Source organism: Dendrobium catenatum, unplaced genomic scaffold (genome assembly GCF_001605985.2).
Source record: "Dendrobium catenatum unplaced genomic scaffold, ASM160598v2 fragScaff_scaffold_1595, whole genome shotgun sequence".
NCBI lineage: Eukaryota > Viridiplantae > Streptophyta > Magnoliopsida > Asparagales > Orchidaceae > Dendrobium > Dendrobium catenatum.
In genome coordinates this window covers 341,468-355,591 of record NW_021320057.1, presented here as the reverse complement: position 1 = coordinate 355,591, position 14,124 = coordinate 341,468, and the positions used below count along the sequence as shown (strand labels likewise).

The window sequence follows — 14,124 nt, the reverse complement described above, 5'->3', positions numbered from 1 at the left end:
TAAACAAATAATACTCAAGAATCAATCAGCTTACCATCAGCAGAAATGTGAGAGGAAGAAGCATCAATAACCATTGCATCCCCAGCATTAGCATCAGATCCCTGGGATGCCCTTAACTCCTTGCTGAGACTAGCTTTCAGAGCAGCTTCTTTTTTTATTCTTTCTTGTTCTTCTTCGTATGCTTTTAATTCGTCTCCAGCCAAAGGAATCCTCTTACTCATGGTGACTTTTACTGCTTTTGGAGGTGGATCAACTTGAAGCATGCGAGCTAGAGTTCCAAACTATGAAATCATAAATGTGGAAAGAGGAAAAAAACGGAAGAGCAAAGTAAATGAGGTAGAAAATTATGAAAAACATGAATTAGCAACTTTTTGTAACATATCAAAGAATTTAGATTCAAACTGCAACAAATTTCAAGGTAGATATTTACTGGTTATTCACTAGAAAAAGAATTGATATTTACACAAAAACAATAAAATTAATTAGTTTTCAAAAAATCCTTTATTACCTGGCCTCTTTCTGTAAAAAGGATAGCATGTCTCGCTTCTGTAGCCCAATCAACAAAAATATCATGAGAGAAACCAACCTCCAGACTAGGCATGGATGCCAGAACAACCTATGTACCGTACATCAGCCTTCTTCTCTAAAGAAATCAAGGCAGTGAAAAAGAAATACTAACCTTTGGAACATCTGCTATATTTTCAAGCTCGCTCTTGTTAATTATAAGGTTTATATGTCTGTAATCAGAATTATGAAATCCATTTGTCAAGTTCACATGCAAGATCTTTTTACAATTGATACAAAATTTTGTGTGCACAACAAATGAGGTTACCAGTCAATTAGCTATCTTTTATTTTATTCACAAGGAAGCTCAAGAAAAATCCAAGATAGGGAAGTGGGACAACAACAATGGCAGATGAACTTACTTCAGAAGAAAAGCATTGTCTCGTGTATGCTCAAAAGATTTTGCAATAGAGTCACTCATCCACTCGAGGAAACTCTTGACATAATCAATGGTGCTCGTAGCAACATTTGTTAGAAAGAAAATGGGGAAAGTCAGATGTTGCTGACTCCAATACTGCAATACAACATGATGGTTAGCTCATACACTCCGAAACTTGGCATGTAAAGAGATGCACGATACAAGTTAGTAATGTAAACCTGTTCAAGTATCAGAAGGAGCTCTAGAGCTCTTCCAGCGGTATCAACAGGAAGCAACACATTTCCATTTGCCCGAAGAACCTTTAGGATTGCCTCTAGAAGAAAATATTGCAAATACATTAAAGCAAAACAAATTATAAAAGATTGAAAAAGGAACAATCAATAATGGAAAGTCTATCTATTATGCACCCAAAAAATCATGGGTTATAATATGCCGCCGATACTAGTGAATAACAACATCATTACTAAAATCACGTGTACATAAAACTTTTAAAGACCATTTACTCTAAGGAGTTAAATCTTCTTCTTCTGATAGCCCAAGATTCACTCAAACCATATCATAAAGCCAGGTTAACAGAAGAGGTTGAAGCCAAATTGTTTTTTCGGTATAAACTGACTGCCAAAAGCCCAGAAATTTGCAATTAAAAGAGAGAATTTTAGGAAGATATTTCATTGAAAGGCTCTAGGGCCGAAAATACTGCCACAGTTCACAGTAAAAGGAAAAGAAAATCAAAAGAGTTGAAGTAGATCATGCAAAGGAAGAACAAAAAATAAACTAGCATATGCTAGCTGACTGGAAAAATTTTAAGCCAGAATTACAATGCAGATTCCTTCCAGAGAAAGGTTTTGAAAATGGAACAAAAATTAATGGCAAAAACGTTGCTGCAGATAACTACCAAGGAATTCCTGATCCCTTTGACGCTTGTATAGTTGATTATTCAGTGCATTGTAAGCATCTGTAATGAGAACAGCCGGTCGTACAAAAGATTCTAGAACAGTTCCATTTAGGTGCCTGCAAAACCATTTCACAGACCTAGCATCATCCTTCTCAGAAAAAAAAAATAATATTAAGTGCTCTAGTATATAACCGTTCTTTGCGATGATTAAAGTCAACAGCATATACAACATCCTCGCCATCTTTTGTTATCTTCCAGACAGTACCCCCAAGAAGATGGCCAGCCACATGAGGAGCTATTACTATACCCTCTCCTTTATCTAATGCATATTAATGACACCATAAACATTTATTAGGCTGGATCATCAATATCATCATCATTAGGTGATCCCAATTATTAGGAGTCAGCTTAAAATTTGTGATCAAAAGAATAATTAGGAATAAACAAACCAGAAAGATGATAGTTCTGAGAGTATGTCAATCTGGTAACATTCTGGAAAGCAGAATCAATATCATCCAGAGTGTATAAGTCAAAATCTGAGACTTGCTGCAAGAAAATAGTATGGATGCATATAAGGTTTAAGGAAGAAATAAAATCAATACCTAGCAATTGTCTCATTAGCAAGTATAAAAATTTCAAGGGCAAAAATAAACAGAGGTTGTCTAAAGGAAATAAAACGAAAGAGAATATAGTTTTCTAACAATTCTATAAAAGAATCCATTACTGGCATGCTTTGTTCCATTATTCATGACATGGCCAGGTGATCAAAACGAACAACCTGCTGACGTATGAACTTTGATAGGTTTAGATAGATTTTCAACTGGATATTTTAATTGCCCATCGAAAATCAAGCAATAAACTTCTGGGTCTAATGAAGACAGTTTTGGTTTGTTAAACATAAAAAAAGCTCATAAAGCCTTAGTATATTACTATTGTTATGAATTTTAGGCGTCCCTTTAATCAATTAAAAACCCAACACAATCCATCACAGGCTACCTAAGTTATCATAAAATATTGAGCATTCACAAGGCAATGTTAGTACTCAACTCCCAAGGCATTAGGTGCCACCCAATGCCCTCGCCTGAGTAAAGAGACTAAAAAAGCTATGGCACTCCATAAGTCTATTATAATTAGGAGTAATACTTTCTAAAAGAATTAAATCATCATCACATTGAAATGTCATTAGTAAATTAATAAATTTTAAAGCCTCATTCTGCCCTAAGCTCTAAAAACTTGTAATAGATTATAGTAAACAAAGTACCCAAAATTAAAAACATGATTAATAGCTTAAGGTCTTAAATTTTTCATATCGATACTCATCTAATCTTCGCTATTTACAATATTGATAATCACCTAATCTTCGCTATTGATTGTTTGATCCTCATTATTTTCCATGCACTCATCCCTTTCACCAGATTTATACAACTCTTCATCACTTATCTCAATTTCCTTAGCTCATCAACATCATCTTCAATATTTAACACTCGGGAACTTGAAGCTCTTGCACAAACATTTGATCAAACTTATTTATTAGTCTGCATCTTAGTTATGCACTTTCAGCATCGCCTCAAGCAAAATTATCATCATCAATATTTAACCAAGTATCATGTTTGAATTGCCATAATCTATTTCTTCAATCATGGCAAACAATCATTCAGCATTTCAATGTATCGTGCCATAATGAAAGGCACTTGCCAATGACACATCATAGTAATGGTGCGTGTTTAAAAGGTGTGCCGAGGCTTTATAATCTTGTCTCACCTCACCTAAGGGCCTAAATTAGCATATGAATTGTATTTGAGAATATTCTAAGATAACGTCCATTTGTTAATCTTTTAAATGAAACTAATGTTGAACACCACTTCCAGTTAATAATATGATATAATGTTAACCGAAACTAAACCTGATAAAGGATTTCATGGGTTTTTGATGCATGACTACTAAATGAATGCGATCAAGTCATTAGGAATTTGCACAACTCTTTGATTGGAATAAAATAAAAGAAAAGTAGTAGTAGTTCAAAACGTCGACGAAATAAAACGAGTGAGGGATCACACCCACTTAGGCTAAATTACATACCAAAGAGTTGGAAAAGCTTTCAAGACAAATAGTAAATTATCTAATGCCGTAGTAGTAGCTTCAACACAATCCCTAATCTAACAATGAAAATTAGCAAGCATAAAAACACACTCAAAATCCTATGTTTACTAAGCTTAGCAGTAGCAGAGAGAGTCATCCTTTGAGACTACAATCAAGCACAAGATCTAGTTAGACTAAGAAATAAAATGAAGAGGAGGAAGGATAACCTCTTGTCAACGGAAAGTGGAGATCCTCCACTCGATGCCCTCGAAGTGCTCGTCAATGGCTTCTACTAAGGTGTCCAGAACGCGTTCCAAATAGTCCTCGACGGTGTGATCAATCCTTGGGTTCACGTCGAAGAAAGTTGATCGTAGGATATCGGTGAAACCGTCCTCGTCCCAAGTCAAGCCGTATTCAGTAGTTGGATCCGCCATTCATGGGTGTCAGACAACTAATCTTCTTTCTCCTAGCTAGGGCCCTTGGGTGTGGACAAAGAGAATGCTAGTGGGAGGGAAAGGAACCACAAACTAAAATCTGAAATAAGTTTCAAATTTTGCCAAGGTGGAGAGTTAATTGAGAGAGAGAGAGGAAAGTGAAGTGAGAGAGAGAGAGGGGGGAGGGGTGGCGGGTTGATGAGGGGTGATGGATTGATTTCCCAAATCAATTCCTTAGGTTAGGGAATAATTTGAGGACTTATGGTAGTTGAAAAATTTCGGCCAAGTGGAGGTTGGAGAATTAGGAAACAAATCCTAATTGACTCCAATAGGGGGGCTGGCGGCAATGAGGGCAAGGGAGGCAATTAATGGAAAGGATTTAAGGCTTCCAAAATTGATTTCTAAGATTAGGAAATATTTCTTTAAGATCCACTTGAATTTAAAATTCAAATTAGACCTTTAATAAATACTTTCCTAAAATAGAAAAGTTAATTTATGAAAGATTTTGAAATCAATTCAGAATTTTTTTTAATTTCAAAACCAATCCCAATTAACTCAAGGCCCAATTAGGAAACACAAGAGGAAAGGGGTGGGGTTGGACTTGGTCAGCGGCTATGGGGGTGGGATCGGCGGCATGGGGGCTCGGGTTGGGGGTTTTGGCCGTGGGGTTAGGAGGGAGGGGAAGTGGGCTCGGGTATGATGGGGATCCGGTGGTTATGTGAGGGTGAGGGAAGAAGGAAGGAGAATGAGATACAAGGTTGGGACCACGAACCCGACTTATCTAGGTTGGTGGGTATTGCGTGAGTCTCCCTCTCCTAGGGATCTCTCTCCATTAGAATACTCAAGCTCTCACAAGAACTCATGCAAGAAGAAATTTTTTTTTTTAAATCAATCATTCATTAATTTCAAAACACAAGGCATGAGGCTATAAATTGACAAGTACACGGACTCAAGAAAAGAAAAAGACAATCTTGCCCTTTGGGCTTACATACGACATTCCCCACTAAAAGGGTACAACTAGAAAAATAATAAAAACAAATACATGACACATGCAAATAGAAAAATACATGGATAACATAAATACTCAGAAATATAAGGACTCGATCGTGGCCATAGATCGGCGGCCACACCTCTGATAAACCTTCCACGAGCTGATGTCCCCATCAGTTTTATAGTTTCTAATACAAATCTAACATTAAATGTATAACACATGTGCAACAAACATGCAAAAAATCATAGAAAACAAACTATAAAGCCCTCTTTGAAGAGGAAAAAAACAAGAGAATCCAATTAAAATAAAAGACATGATTTTCTCCTCGAAACTATGATTAGGAAATTAAGGAGCATAAACTAAACACAAGTGTATAATATTTTATGCCACTTAAAAAGTATATTGTAGCGAACTTAAACACATACATTTTCAACTCATAAAAAAAAAGTAGAAAAAAAGGAAAAAAAAAATTAACGAGAAAAAAGGTCACCAAAAAGCAACCTTCATGTTTGTACAAGGAGATATCCTCTCTTGAAATTTTAAGTTTTACAATTGATAGAGGAGTAGAATCCCGCAAGGACTTAAGCATCCAAATTTACTTGGCATAGAATGGCTTATTTACATTTCGCATGCCCCAATTTACAATCACAAAACAAACCCACATTACACCTCTTCGAAAGCAGCCATCAAGCATCAAGATTCAAACAAAACATTCAAGGAAGCCACATAGGAACTGCCAACAGAAGGATTCGCAAAGAAGCCATATAAGTCTCCAACATAAATAAATGCAAGAAAGCCAAAAAAAATGCCAATAAAAGCGTCATCATATACCACTATAGTCATGCACCTTTAGGAGTCTCCAATAGAAGCATAACTACAGTCCGGCTGCTTTAGAAACTGCCAACAGAAGCTCAATCACAAGCTACAGTCCCAAGAAAGTCTTGTTGGATAGAAACAAAACATTTGTTGGAAAGAAATAGAACAAGGATATAAAAAAGGTAAAACTAGGAATGGACTTCCCACAGTCCAGTGTCACATTTCAGTGTATGACTAGAAGTTGTTGACCTTAGCCATACATTGCTGTTAGATTGTTTCTGTTAAAAAAAAAAAACCAATATATACCAACTAAAATTCCCTCTTTAATAGGGCAACATCATAAGCATGTGAATAAAGACTGCAGCCAAACTAAAATTCAAATTTTAAAATTCAAATTTGTAAATATTCAAATTACAAATTGATGTTAATAGCACAAAACATTTTGGCTTTTCAACAACAGTAGACTTTAGAGATTTGAATCAACAAGGTACTGTTGGTCCTATTTTGTGTGGAGAAAGCGAAGAAGAGAAAGCTTCTCTCTGCTTCATATTTGGCAGCAATATACTACTTTCGGTTCAAAGATATTTCATCAGCATATGTTAATCAATATTACATTGCTGTGCTAATAATTTTTTATTAGATTAGAAGAGATTAGTTTCTAAGAAACCTTTTGCTTCAAAAATATGTGGGTAGACTATCTGTAACAATTTACAACTAGCTATTGATACCAATACCCTGCTGAGTCTTTGTCTGCCATTAGTTAAATCTATTACCAGTATTTATCCATATAAAGTGTTGCCACTATACTAGCACGCCTCATACCCACACTTAATTTGACAACACTAGCATTCAGTGCCTCGAGAGCTTCAATAGGTGTTTGATAGCTGCACTATGATGTTTTATTCTATCAAGCAATAATAGTGGGGTCGTCTATGAAACTCTATTACCACAATTCGCAGTATAAAGAAGCAAGTTTATTTTGTGACCTGAATGCTCTGATAAAACTTTACAAACCATTTATGTCAAAACATTCCTAGTGGACCAGAGTGCTACACCGGAATGCCTTTTCTAGAATAAAAAAGTAATAAATGCGACTAATGATCCAAAGTATAACTAGAAGAATGAAATAAAGGTTAACCTAAACAAACAGTAAGAAAGCATGGATCAACTATGCTTACCCTTCGGGAGAGATAGTAATCATACATAGTCAAAAGACCAAGCCTATAAACAGGTTCAGTGGCATAAACTGGAGCAGAGAGTCCGAGGTGTTTTATGGCATATGGTAAAGCACCAATATGGAGCATGTCTGGATGAGATAATAATACAGCATCAACTGTTGAGGATACCCTGCAAAACAAGGTAGTTTTGAGCTAATAAATAAGGCACAGGAATACAGATCAACAAACCATTCATAGAAACAAAAGGAAAGATATTTTAATTCAAGCACTTCAAAGAAAATGAAAGATGCTCCATAAAACATTTTCTTACTTCATTCGAATAAGTAAACTAGACACTTAAAGCTCTAAAATTTACTTTTGGGAACAATGAATCGACTTTTTATATTTCTACCTTTTGAATGCAATTCACCCAATATCATAATCTTATTTTTTAAACTATGTATAATTAATCACAATAGAAGACCCAAAAAAACAGTGGATTCAACAATTTTTTAATATTCACGAGAGAGAGAGAGAGAGAGAGAGAGAGAGGGAGATTTAGAGAGAGAGAGAGGGGGGGAGGTTACACTCTCATTGGCATTGTTCGTGGATCTGTTCTATGTAACTTGCTGAAATGGTTAATGGCACTAAATCTAGCTCCCGGTTTTAACGAAAACCAAAAAAAATACAGGAACACTGGGGTCTAACAAACTGGAGAAACTAAAGGATCTGCATTCTTTGGTTGGTAAATGTTGCTCGCTTTGCTCTATGCAATGTGTTGAGGTTTCAAACAAGACATGAAGAAAGCAACCGCTGCAATAAAGCAGAACTAAAAACAAAATCAATTGGCTAGCCATTCTAGGTAGGACAAGTGAAAGCAAACATTTTAATTTAATCAGAAGAATATTTTGATGGTGTTATCATTTCTAATAAAGAGTTCCAAAATGTATTGAGATGTTGAACAATGCTTGGGAAGAATGCTGAACAATTTAGGGTCCAGGAATCTTGCAACTAAACAATGAAAAAAATGAAAGTCACACAAATCAGATAAAAAAATTGCAGTTTCAAATACCAACAATTAAAGCAAGCACTTTCATTCTTTTTAACTTAAAAAAAAAAAAACCATTACAATCATAATTTAATAACTATCTATGATCGCTCTGAAAAAGCCAACCACTCTCTCGAGCTTCCTAGATGAGAAAGAGAACTCAGGAGAAAACTTTCTTAAGATGAACTAAGTTTTGTTTTAACCAAACTTGCAAAGATCCCATAGCACCGTTTAATTAGATCTGATGTCGAGATTTCTTACAAGCGCATCCACTTATGGGAAGCTCCCTAAATTAAGGAGGTTGCTTGAGCTGAAATTTTAGGCTTAGATTTACAATTTATGTTTGGATTAAGTCAATAGGAAATGCGCTTGAGAATGGAGGTAAAACTGAAAAAGATCTTATAGTTTCATCATCTAAGTGTAACAGTGAATCCAATCTAATTAGTAATCATGGGTCAGGTCACCTCCTCCTAGGTATTTCGAATAGAACAAGGTGGAAATGTATGCATGTAAAGAATGTTCTTTTAAGGTTAGATTCGACTCATATATTGGCAAAGGGATTATCGTACACATTTCACTGAATAAATTTGAGATACATGGCATTGCCGCTTGCAGTTTAAAGTTACTAGACATCATCAACAAAAGCTCAAAAGTATGGCATGACTATTAATTGTCGACAAATAATTAAGCATAAGTTGGAATGTTCATTAGATTTTTGATCGACTAAATTAATAAGGGGCTTATGGCCATTAGATGGCCTATAAATGGGACTTACAAACTCGAGGGCATGGTAAGCTTAGTAATGATCATACTTTATAGGTAAGGTGACTTGATTAATCAAATTTTTTTATTGTCTAGTTGAATTACATTGATCACATAACTTAGGGAGAGGCTCGCATTCATTGGAAAAACCCTCCACTAATTCTCAAAGTATTCACTCATATATCTTCTCAAGATCAATAAAAACCATTAACATGTAATTTATTTATTATTTATACTTTTTCGTTAATTGCCTAAGCACAAAAAGTTATCGTGTTGATAGACATTCCTAGCATAAATCCAAATTGATTCTACAATATTAGCACAGTTTTCCTAATCAATGTTCCATCACCCTCTCCAATAACTTTATTATATGACTTATTGGTTTCGATAGTTTGAAACTTCTAAGCAGCCAAGTAAACTCATAAGCCGGATCAAAAAATTTCTCGTGAGCTAACCTTGATAAGACAATCAGTCAAGTTCAAGCCAATTACGACTCAACTATTGAGCTCATAAGTCAACTCTTTCAAAAATTATTAGCACAGAACATGCTGAAAAATATTCAGGCAAAAGGGTGATAATACAATCTAAAAATTGTATTTTTGCACTTTTTCTCACCTGATTTTGCTTTCTTTCTCCTCCATTTCCCCACTCATTTCATGATTTTATTTCCATAACTCTTATGATTTGTATATTTTCTATTTTCATAAGAAAACATAAATCTCATGAGTCAACTCAAATTTGGTTTATTAGTCAAACTCATGTTAAGTGTGGCTACAGCTCTAAAGCATTATCTAGGCAAGTTCTAAGATGCAAAGGTGTCAAAATCCCAAACTTACATGCACGAAAAGTTGCTACTTGCTTATCCCAAGATCTCTTATTATGTTACAAATTTGGCCCAAAAGTACAAGTGTTGAAAGTGAAAGGTATGATGGCTATGTTGGAAGCTAACAACTATGGGAGAATTTACATTAACCTCTACAAGAAAATGATTTTGGTTTGTAAGATGCAGAGGTTCCCTAAACTAAATTTTTACCTAAAAAATGCATTCCTAAATATGTTTTTTTTTTTTTAATCTAAGGTAATGATATGTATAAGAATATTGAATCTATATAGAAGAATGGGTATAATTATGAACAAGAAAATATACTCTAAACTTAAAATTGGGATATTAAAACGGAAATGGGCTTCAGAAGTATCATACACTAAGAAAATATTATGAAAACTTAAAATTTTTATAAATTTGCAATTATACTAGTAGTTTCGTATAGAAAAATTAGAAATGAAAGAATGAGGAACTATCATATTAAAAAGATGGTGAAAGCAACATTTCTTAAAGAGTTTAAGTAAAGGGAAACAGGGAACTCACAAAGGATGTTGATGATGATGATTTAAAATTTGAAAAAAAAAAAAGATTACAACACTAACATCTCAGTGGATATATAGATGAACAAATTGTTAAAGTAATCATGGAAATGAAAGGGAATAAAGAGGGAAAGGCAAAATTTATATCATATAATTTAAGTGTTGCCATTGCAACTTGGCATATCTAAAAAGAGAAAAACATAAAGATATTCCAAAGAAGTTGCAAGAATTCAGATGATATCCATTGATAATTCCTAATGAAATTATAGAATGAAAAATGGAGCACAACGATGAGGATGCTAATTGAAGAATTTCAAATTGATATCAAATTGGTGGTTGACCTTTGCTATAAATTCACTTGGTCCACCTGCATTGAAGCTTGTTCTTGCATTGCCACTGGATAGACAATGAGTCTGGTAGATTAGAGAAAATGAATCCAGGCTGCAGTAGCTAAAAGGATGGACAATTGTATGGGATTGTTGGATTTGGCTACACGTGTGTGTTAGAGAAAAAAAATATTCCATGATGTAGTTCCTTGAAGAATGGATGATAGCATGGGTTTGTTGGATATATTAAATCAACGATGTGTGTATATATATATGTGTGTGTGTGTGTGTGAGTGCGCGCGCGTCTCCTCTCAATGTGTGTGTGTGTGTATGTGTGTGTCTTTATGTGTGTATATGCGTACATATGTATTTGTGTGTGTCTTTATGTGTGTATATGCGTACATATGTATTTGTGTGTGTATTTATGTGTGTATATGCGTACATATGTATTTGTGTGTGTATATGAGCGTATATGAGTGTGTGTGTGTGTATGTATATATATGCATAAATTCATATTTTTCTCATGTATTTTAGTACTTTTTATTGGAAACCATCAAATATGCCATTAAAATCTTATAAAATACATATTTTATATTCTATGATACATAAAAGCCATTGTAATTTAACAAAATTATAAACTTTTACATATTAACAAAGCCACCAATTGAAAAATTGTCATGTTGGTTATCAACTTACCTAATTGTTTGTGTTCGGTTTGATAATAAAAAATTCAATTTTAAAAAAAGATTTTTAACAATTTTTGGCCCATTTGTTTCGGCTCAATATTTAGTTAATCGAGTCGAACTTGGCTGCTATTCATTTTTATTCGGCTTGTTTACACCCCTTATGAGGGAGCCATAAATTTTTTTTCTGTGGTAGCCTAACATAGAAATTCAACCAATTATACAATGCATCAAGCTATTCAATTAAGTCAACACACGCACACACATTAAAATATATTTGTGGATCTTTGATGTTGAATAAAAAATTTAACAACAAATTAATCACAAGCAATGCAACCTCAAATGATGAAATAAAGTTTATTCACTGCCTGCTAACTGATAGTTCATTCTTTTTTTCTTAAATCATAAGTTGTTCAAGTAACTACATAACATCACAAAAGATTCATGTGTTGTTGCCAATGAAAAGCCAGTTATCTTATAAACTAGTGTTAATGCATGGTAAACTAATAATTCATTGTGCACAACGTTCATAAGAGATTGGCATTATATCCAAATTAAGGTGTCCAACTCAGATGGAAAAAATGAAGACTTTATAAAATGATTAGATAAATACAATCAACAATATGCAGCATATAATTGAAGTTATAAAACAATTAAGCAACATTGTTATTGCAAAAGGCATGGTTCTCTTAGAGTTAATAGGAGCATTACATGTTTATCACACTTTCATCACTACTCACCATTGTCAGTCCAAGTCTTCTCTCTTCAAAAAGGTCATATTGTGGATGTACTAGATAGCTTTAAAAATTTCCCATCACAGAAAATCACTGTTTTTGTTGGATCCAAGTTCATTCATAGGCAACACCATAACCCTACTCACAATAAAGGCTAAATAATAAGAGAGTAGAAGAGGGTCTAGAAAGTTATGGGATTTCATTATATTACCCAAAAGTATGAGACTTCGAGCTAATATATAACTAAAAATGTCATAGGTGCTTCCCCTAGTCCTCTTTTTATAGGTAGGGTTTAAGGCGTGCGGATTTACAAATAAAAAGCCGATCCATGCAATCATTTGCCAAATTTAGCAAATGTGGCCAACTAAAAGCAAAAAAGATACACTAAATGGCTCAAATGACTTGGTCGAGTCAAACTTGAGGGTGAATGCGTCAGAATTCAGCTGAGCTCAATCAAATACCCTTAGTTCATGACGTCTTCTCCGAATTGACCTTTGGTCAAGCATTCTTGTCATGATGGCTTTGTCGAATTCAATATGTTGATAACCCTAGATGGCCGAGTAGCCTTGAAATCAGACCATGTGACATTAGTTATACAGCTATACTCTAAACAGATATATCTTATGACTTATGTTAATTAATTTTGCTGAATTCCAGGAAAAAAAAATTGCAATTAGGACTGCAGCATTTTGGATAGATTAACCTATCCTCTTACTAGGGGGCATCCCACCACAACCTCAAGACAATAATTTTTTTGACATGCACGGAGTTTAGCTCGGATAAATCATTATGGCGACAACTTTTTCTTTTTTCAGAAACTGCGGAGTGGGGAATGATGAAAAGTGCGGTCGTTTCCATTTCAACTTAAATCCAGTAGGGTAAACCTAAAAAACAAGACCTATTTGTTCACCTAGAGTCGTTCACCTTATTCATGATCGCTTCACAATTCTGCAATGTAGCATAAAAACACAAAACCAGCATGCATGATACAGAGCCAGTGTGTTTGATGCTATTTAACAAAAACATCACAAAGCCGAACCAACATTTCTCCATAGAAAAACCGTCCTTCAAAACTGATGAAACTATAACCAGAGCAGGGATGACAAGCCAATTTCCCATTCTTTTAGTTAATCAGTAACTCAAAAAACTTCATAACCCAGAAGGAGGGAACCAATTTGCCCACTTTTAGTTAATCTCAAACTCAAAAAGCCAAAAAAAACAAGCCAATGCAGTAAAAATGGCATAATAAGTGAGAAAACGAAATGATATGACGAACTTAGAGAGGGGTTGTAGGAGGTTTGTATCGCAAAGGTCGTTCCATCCACAATCCATGAGAAAGTTGAACCCATCAATTGAAAGCAAATAGCAAAGAGGGTTCTCGCTGTACACGCCGCAGAGCGGCGTCAGCTGGACTGAAGTCCCCATGGCTGACTGATACTGAAGATAGAGGAGGAACCTTCGCTCCTTCAGAGAGAGAAGACAGATGAGAAAGGGTTCTCACGGGTGCAGAATGAGAGAAACTTTTTGTGCGGAGCGAAATGAGAAACTTGTATTTTTTAATTGATTTAGGGGTTTAGGGTTGTCATTCCATTTTATGAAAAAAAAAAAATTGCAAAACCTCCGAAACATAAATATTTAAGACTTCACACTGCTTAAAAAGAAAAAATTTAAGAAGATGGAATGCTCACCGTTGAATGAGCTATGAAAACGTTCAGGAATTGAAAATAAATTAGTTGGAAATATGATTTAACTAATTTTAGTTGTGCTTTTGTAATTTAACTTTGCTTTAATTGAGATTTGACTATATTTAAATGTGATTTAAGTATTTAACTGTTCTTTTATTGTATTATTTGTGTTCTTTGATTGCGCTTTGTTATTTGTTAATTCACAGTTT

General features: G+C 34.6%; 1 protein-coding gene across 1 annotated transcript in view; it reads right to left on the bottom strand.

The window, feature by feature from the left end:
* LOC110099984 (cleavage and polyadenylation specificity factor subunit 2) overlaps positions 1-13,798 on the bottom strand; it is a 47,539-nt gene extending 33,741 nt beyond the window's left edge. Inside the window, exons 1-10 of the mRNA XM_020827331.2 lie at positions 13,507-13,798; positions 7,337-7,505; positions 2,288-2,384; positions 2,031-2,157; positions 1,839-1,954; positions 1,162-1,256; positions 927-1,078; positions 680-737; positions 509-616; positions 35-281 (exon numbers count right to left, since the gene is read on the bottom strand). Coding sequence (XP_020682990.1) covers positions 35-281; positions 509-616; positions 680-737; positions 927-1,078; positions 1,162-1,256; positions 1,839-1,954; positions 2,031-2,157; positions 2,288-2,384; positions 7,337-7,505; positions 13,507-13,655 — 1,318 coding nt within the window. The 5' untranslated portion in view covers positions 13,656-13,798. The remainder of the gene's footprint in view (positions 1-34; positions 282-508; positions 617-679; positions 738-926; positions 1,079-1,161; positions 1,257-1,838; positions 1,955-2,030; positions 2,158-2,287; positions 2,385-7,336; positions 7,506-13,506) is intronic.
* Between the last annotated feature and the right edge of the window lie 326 nt (positions 13,799-14,124).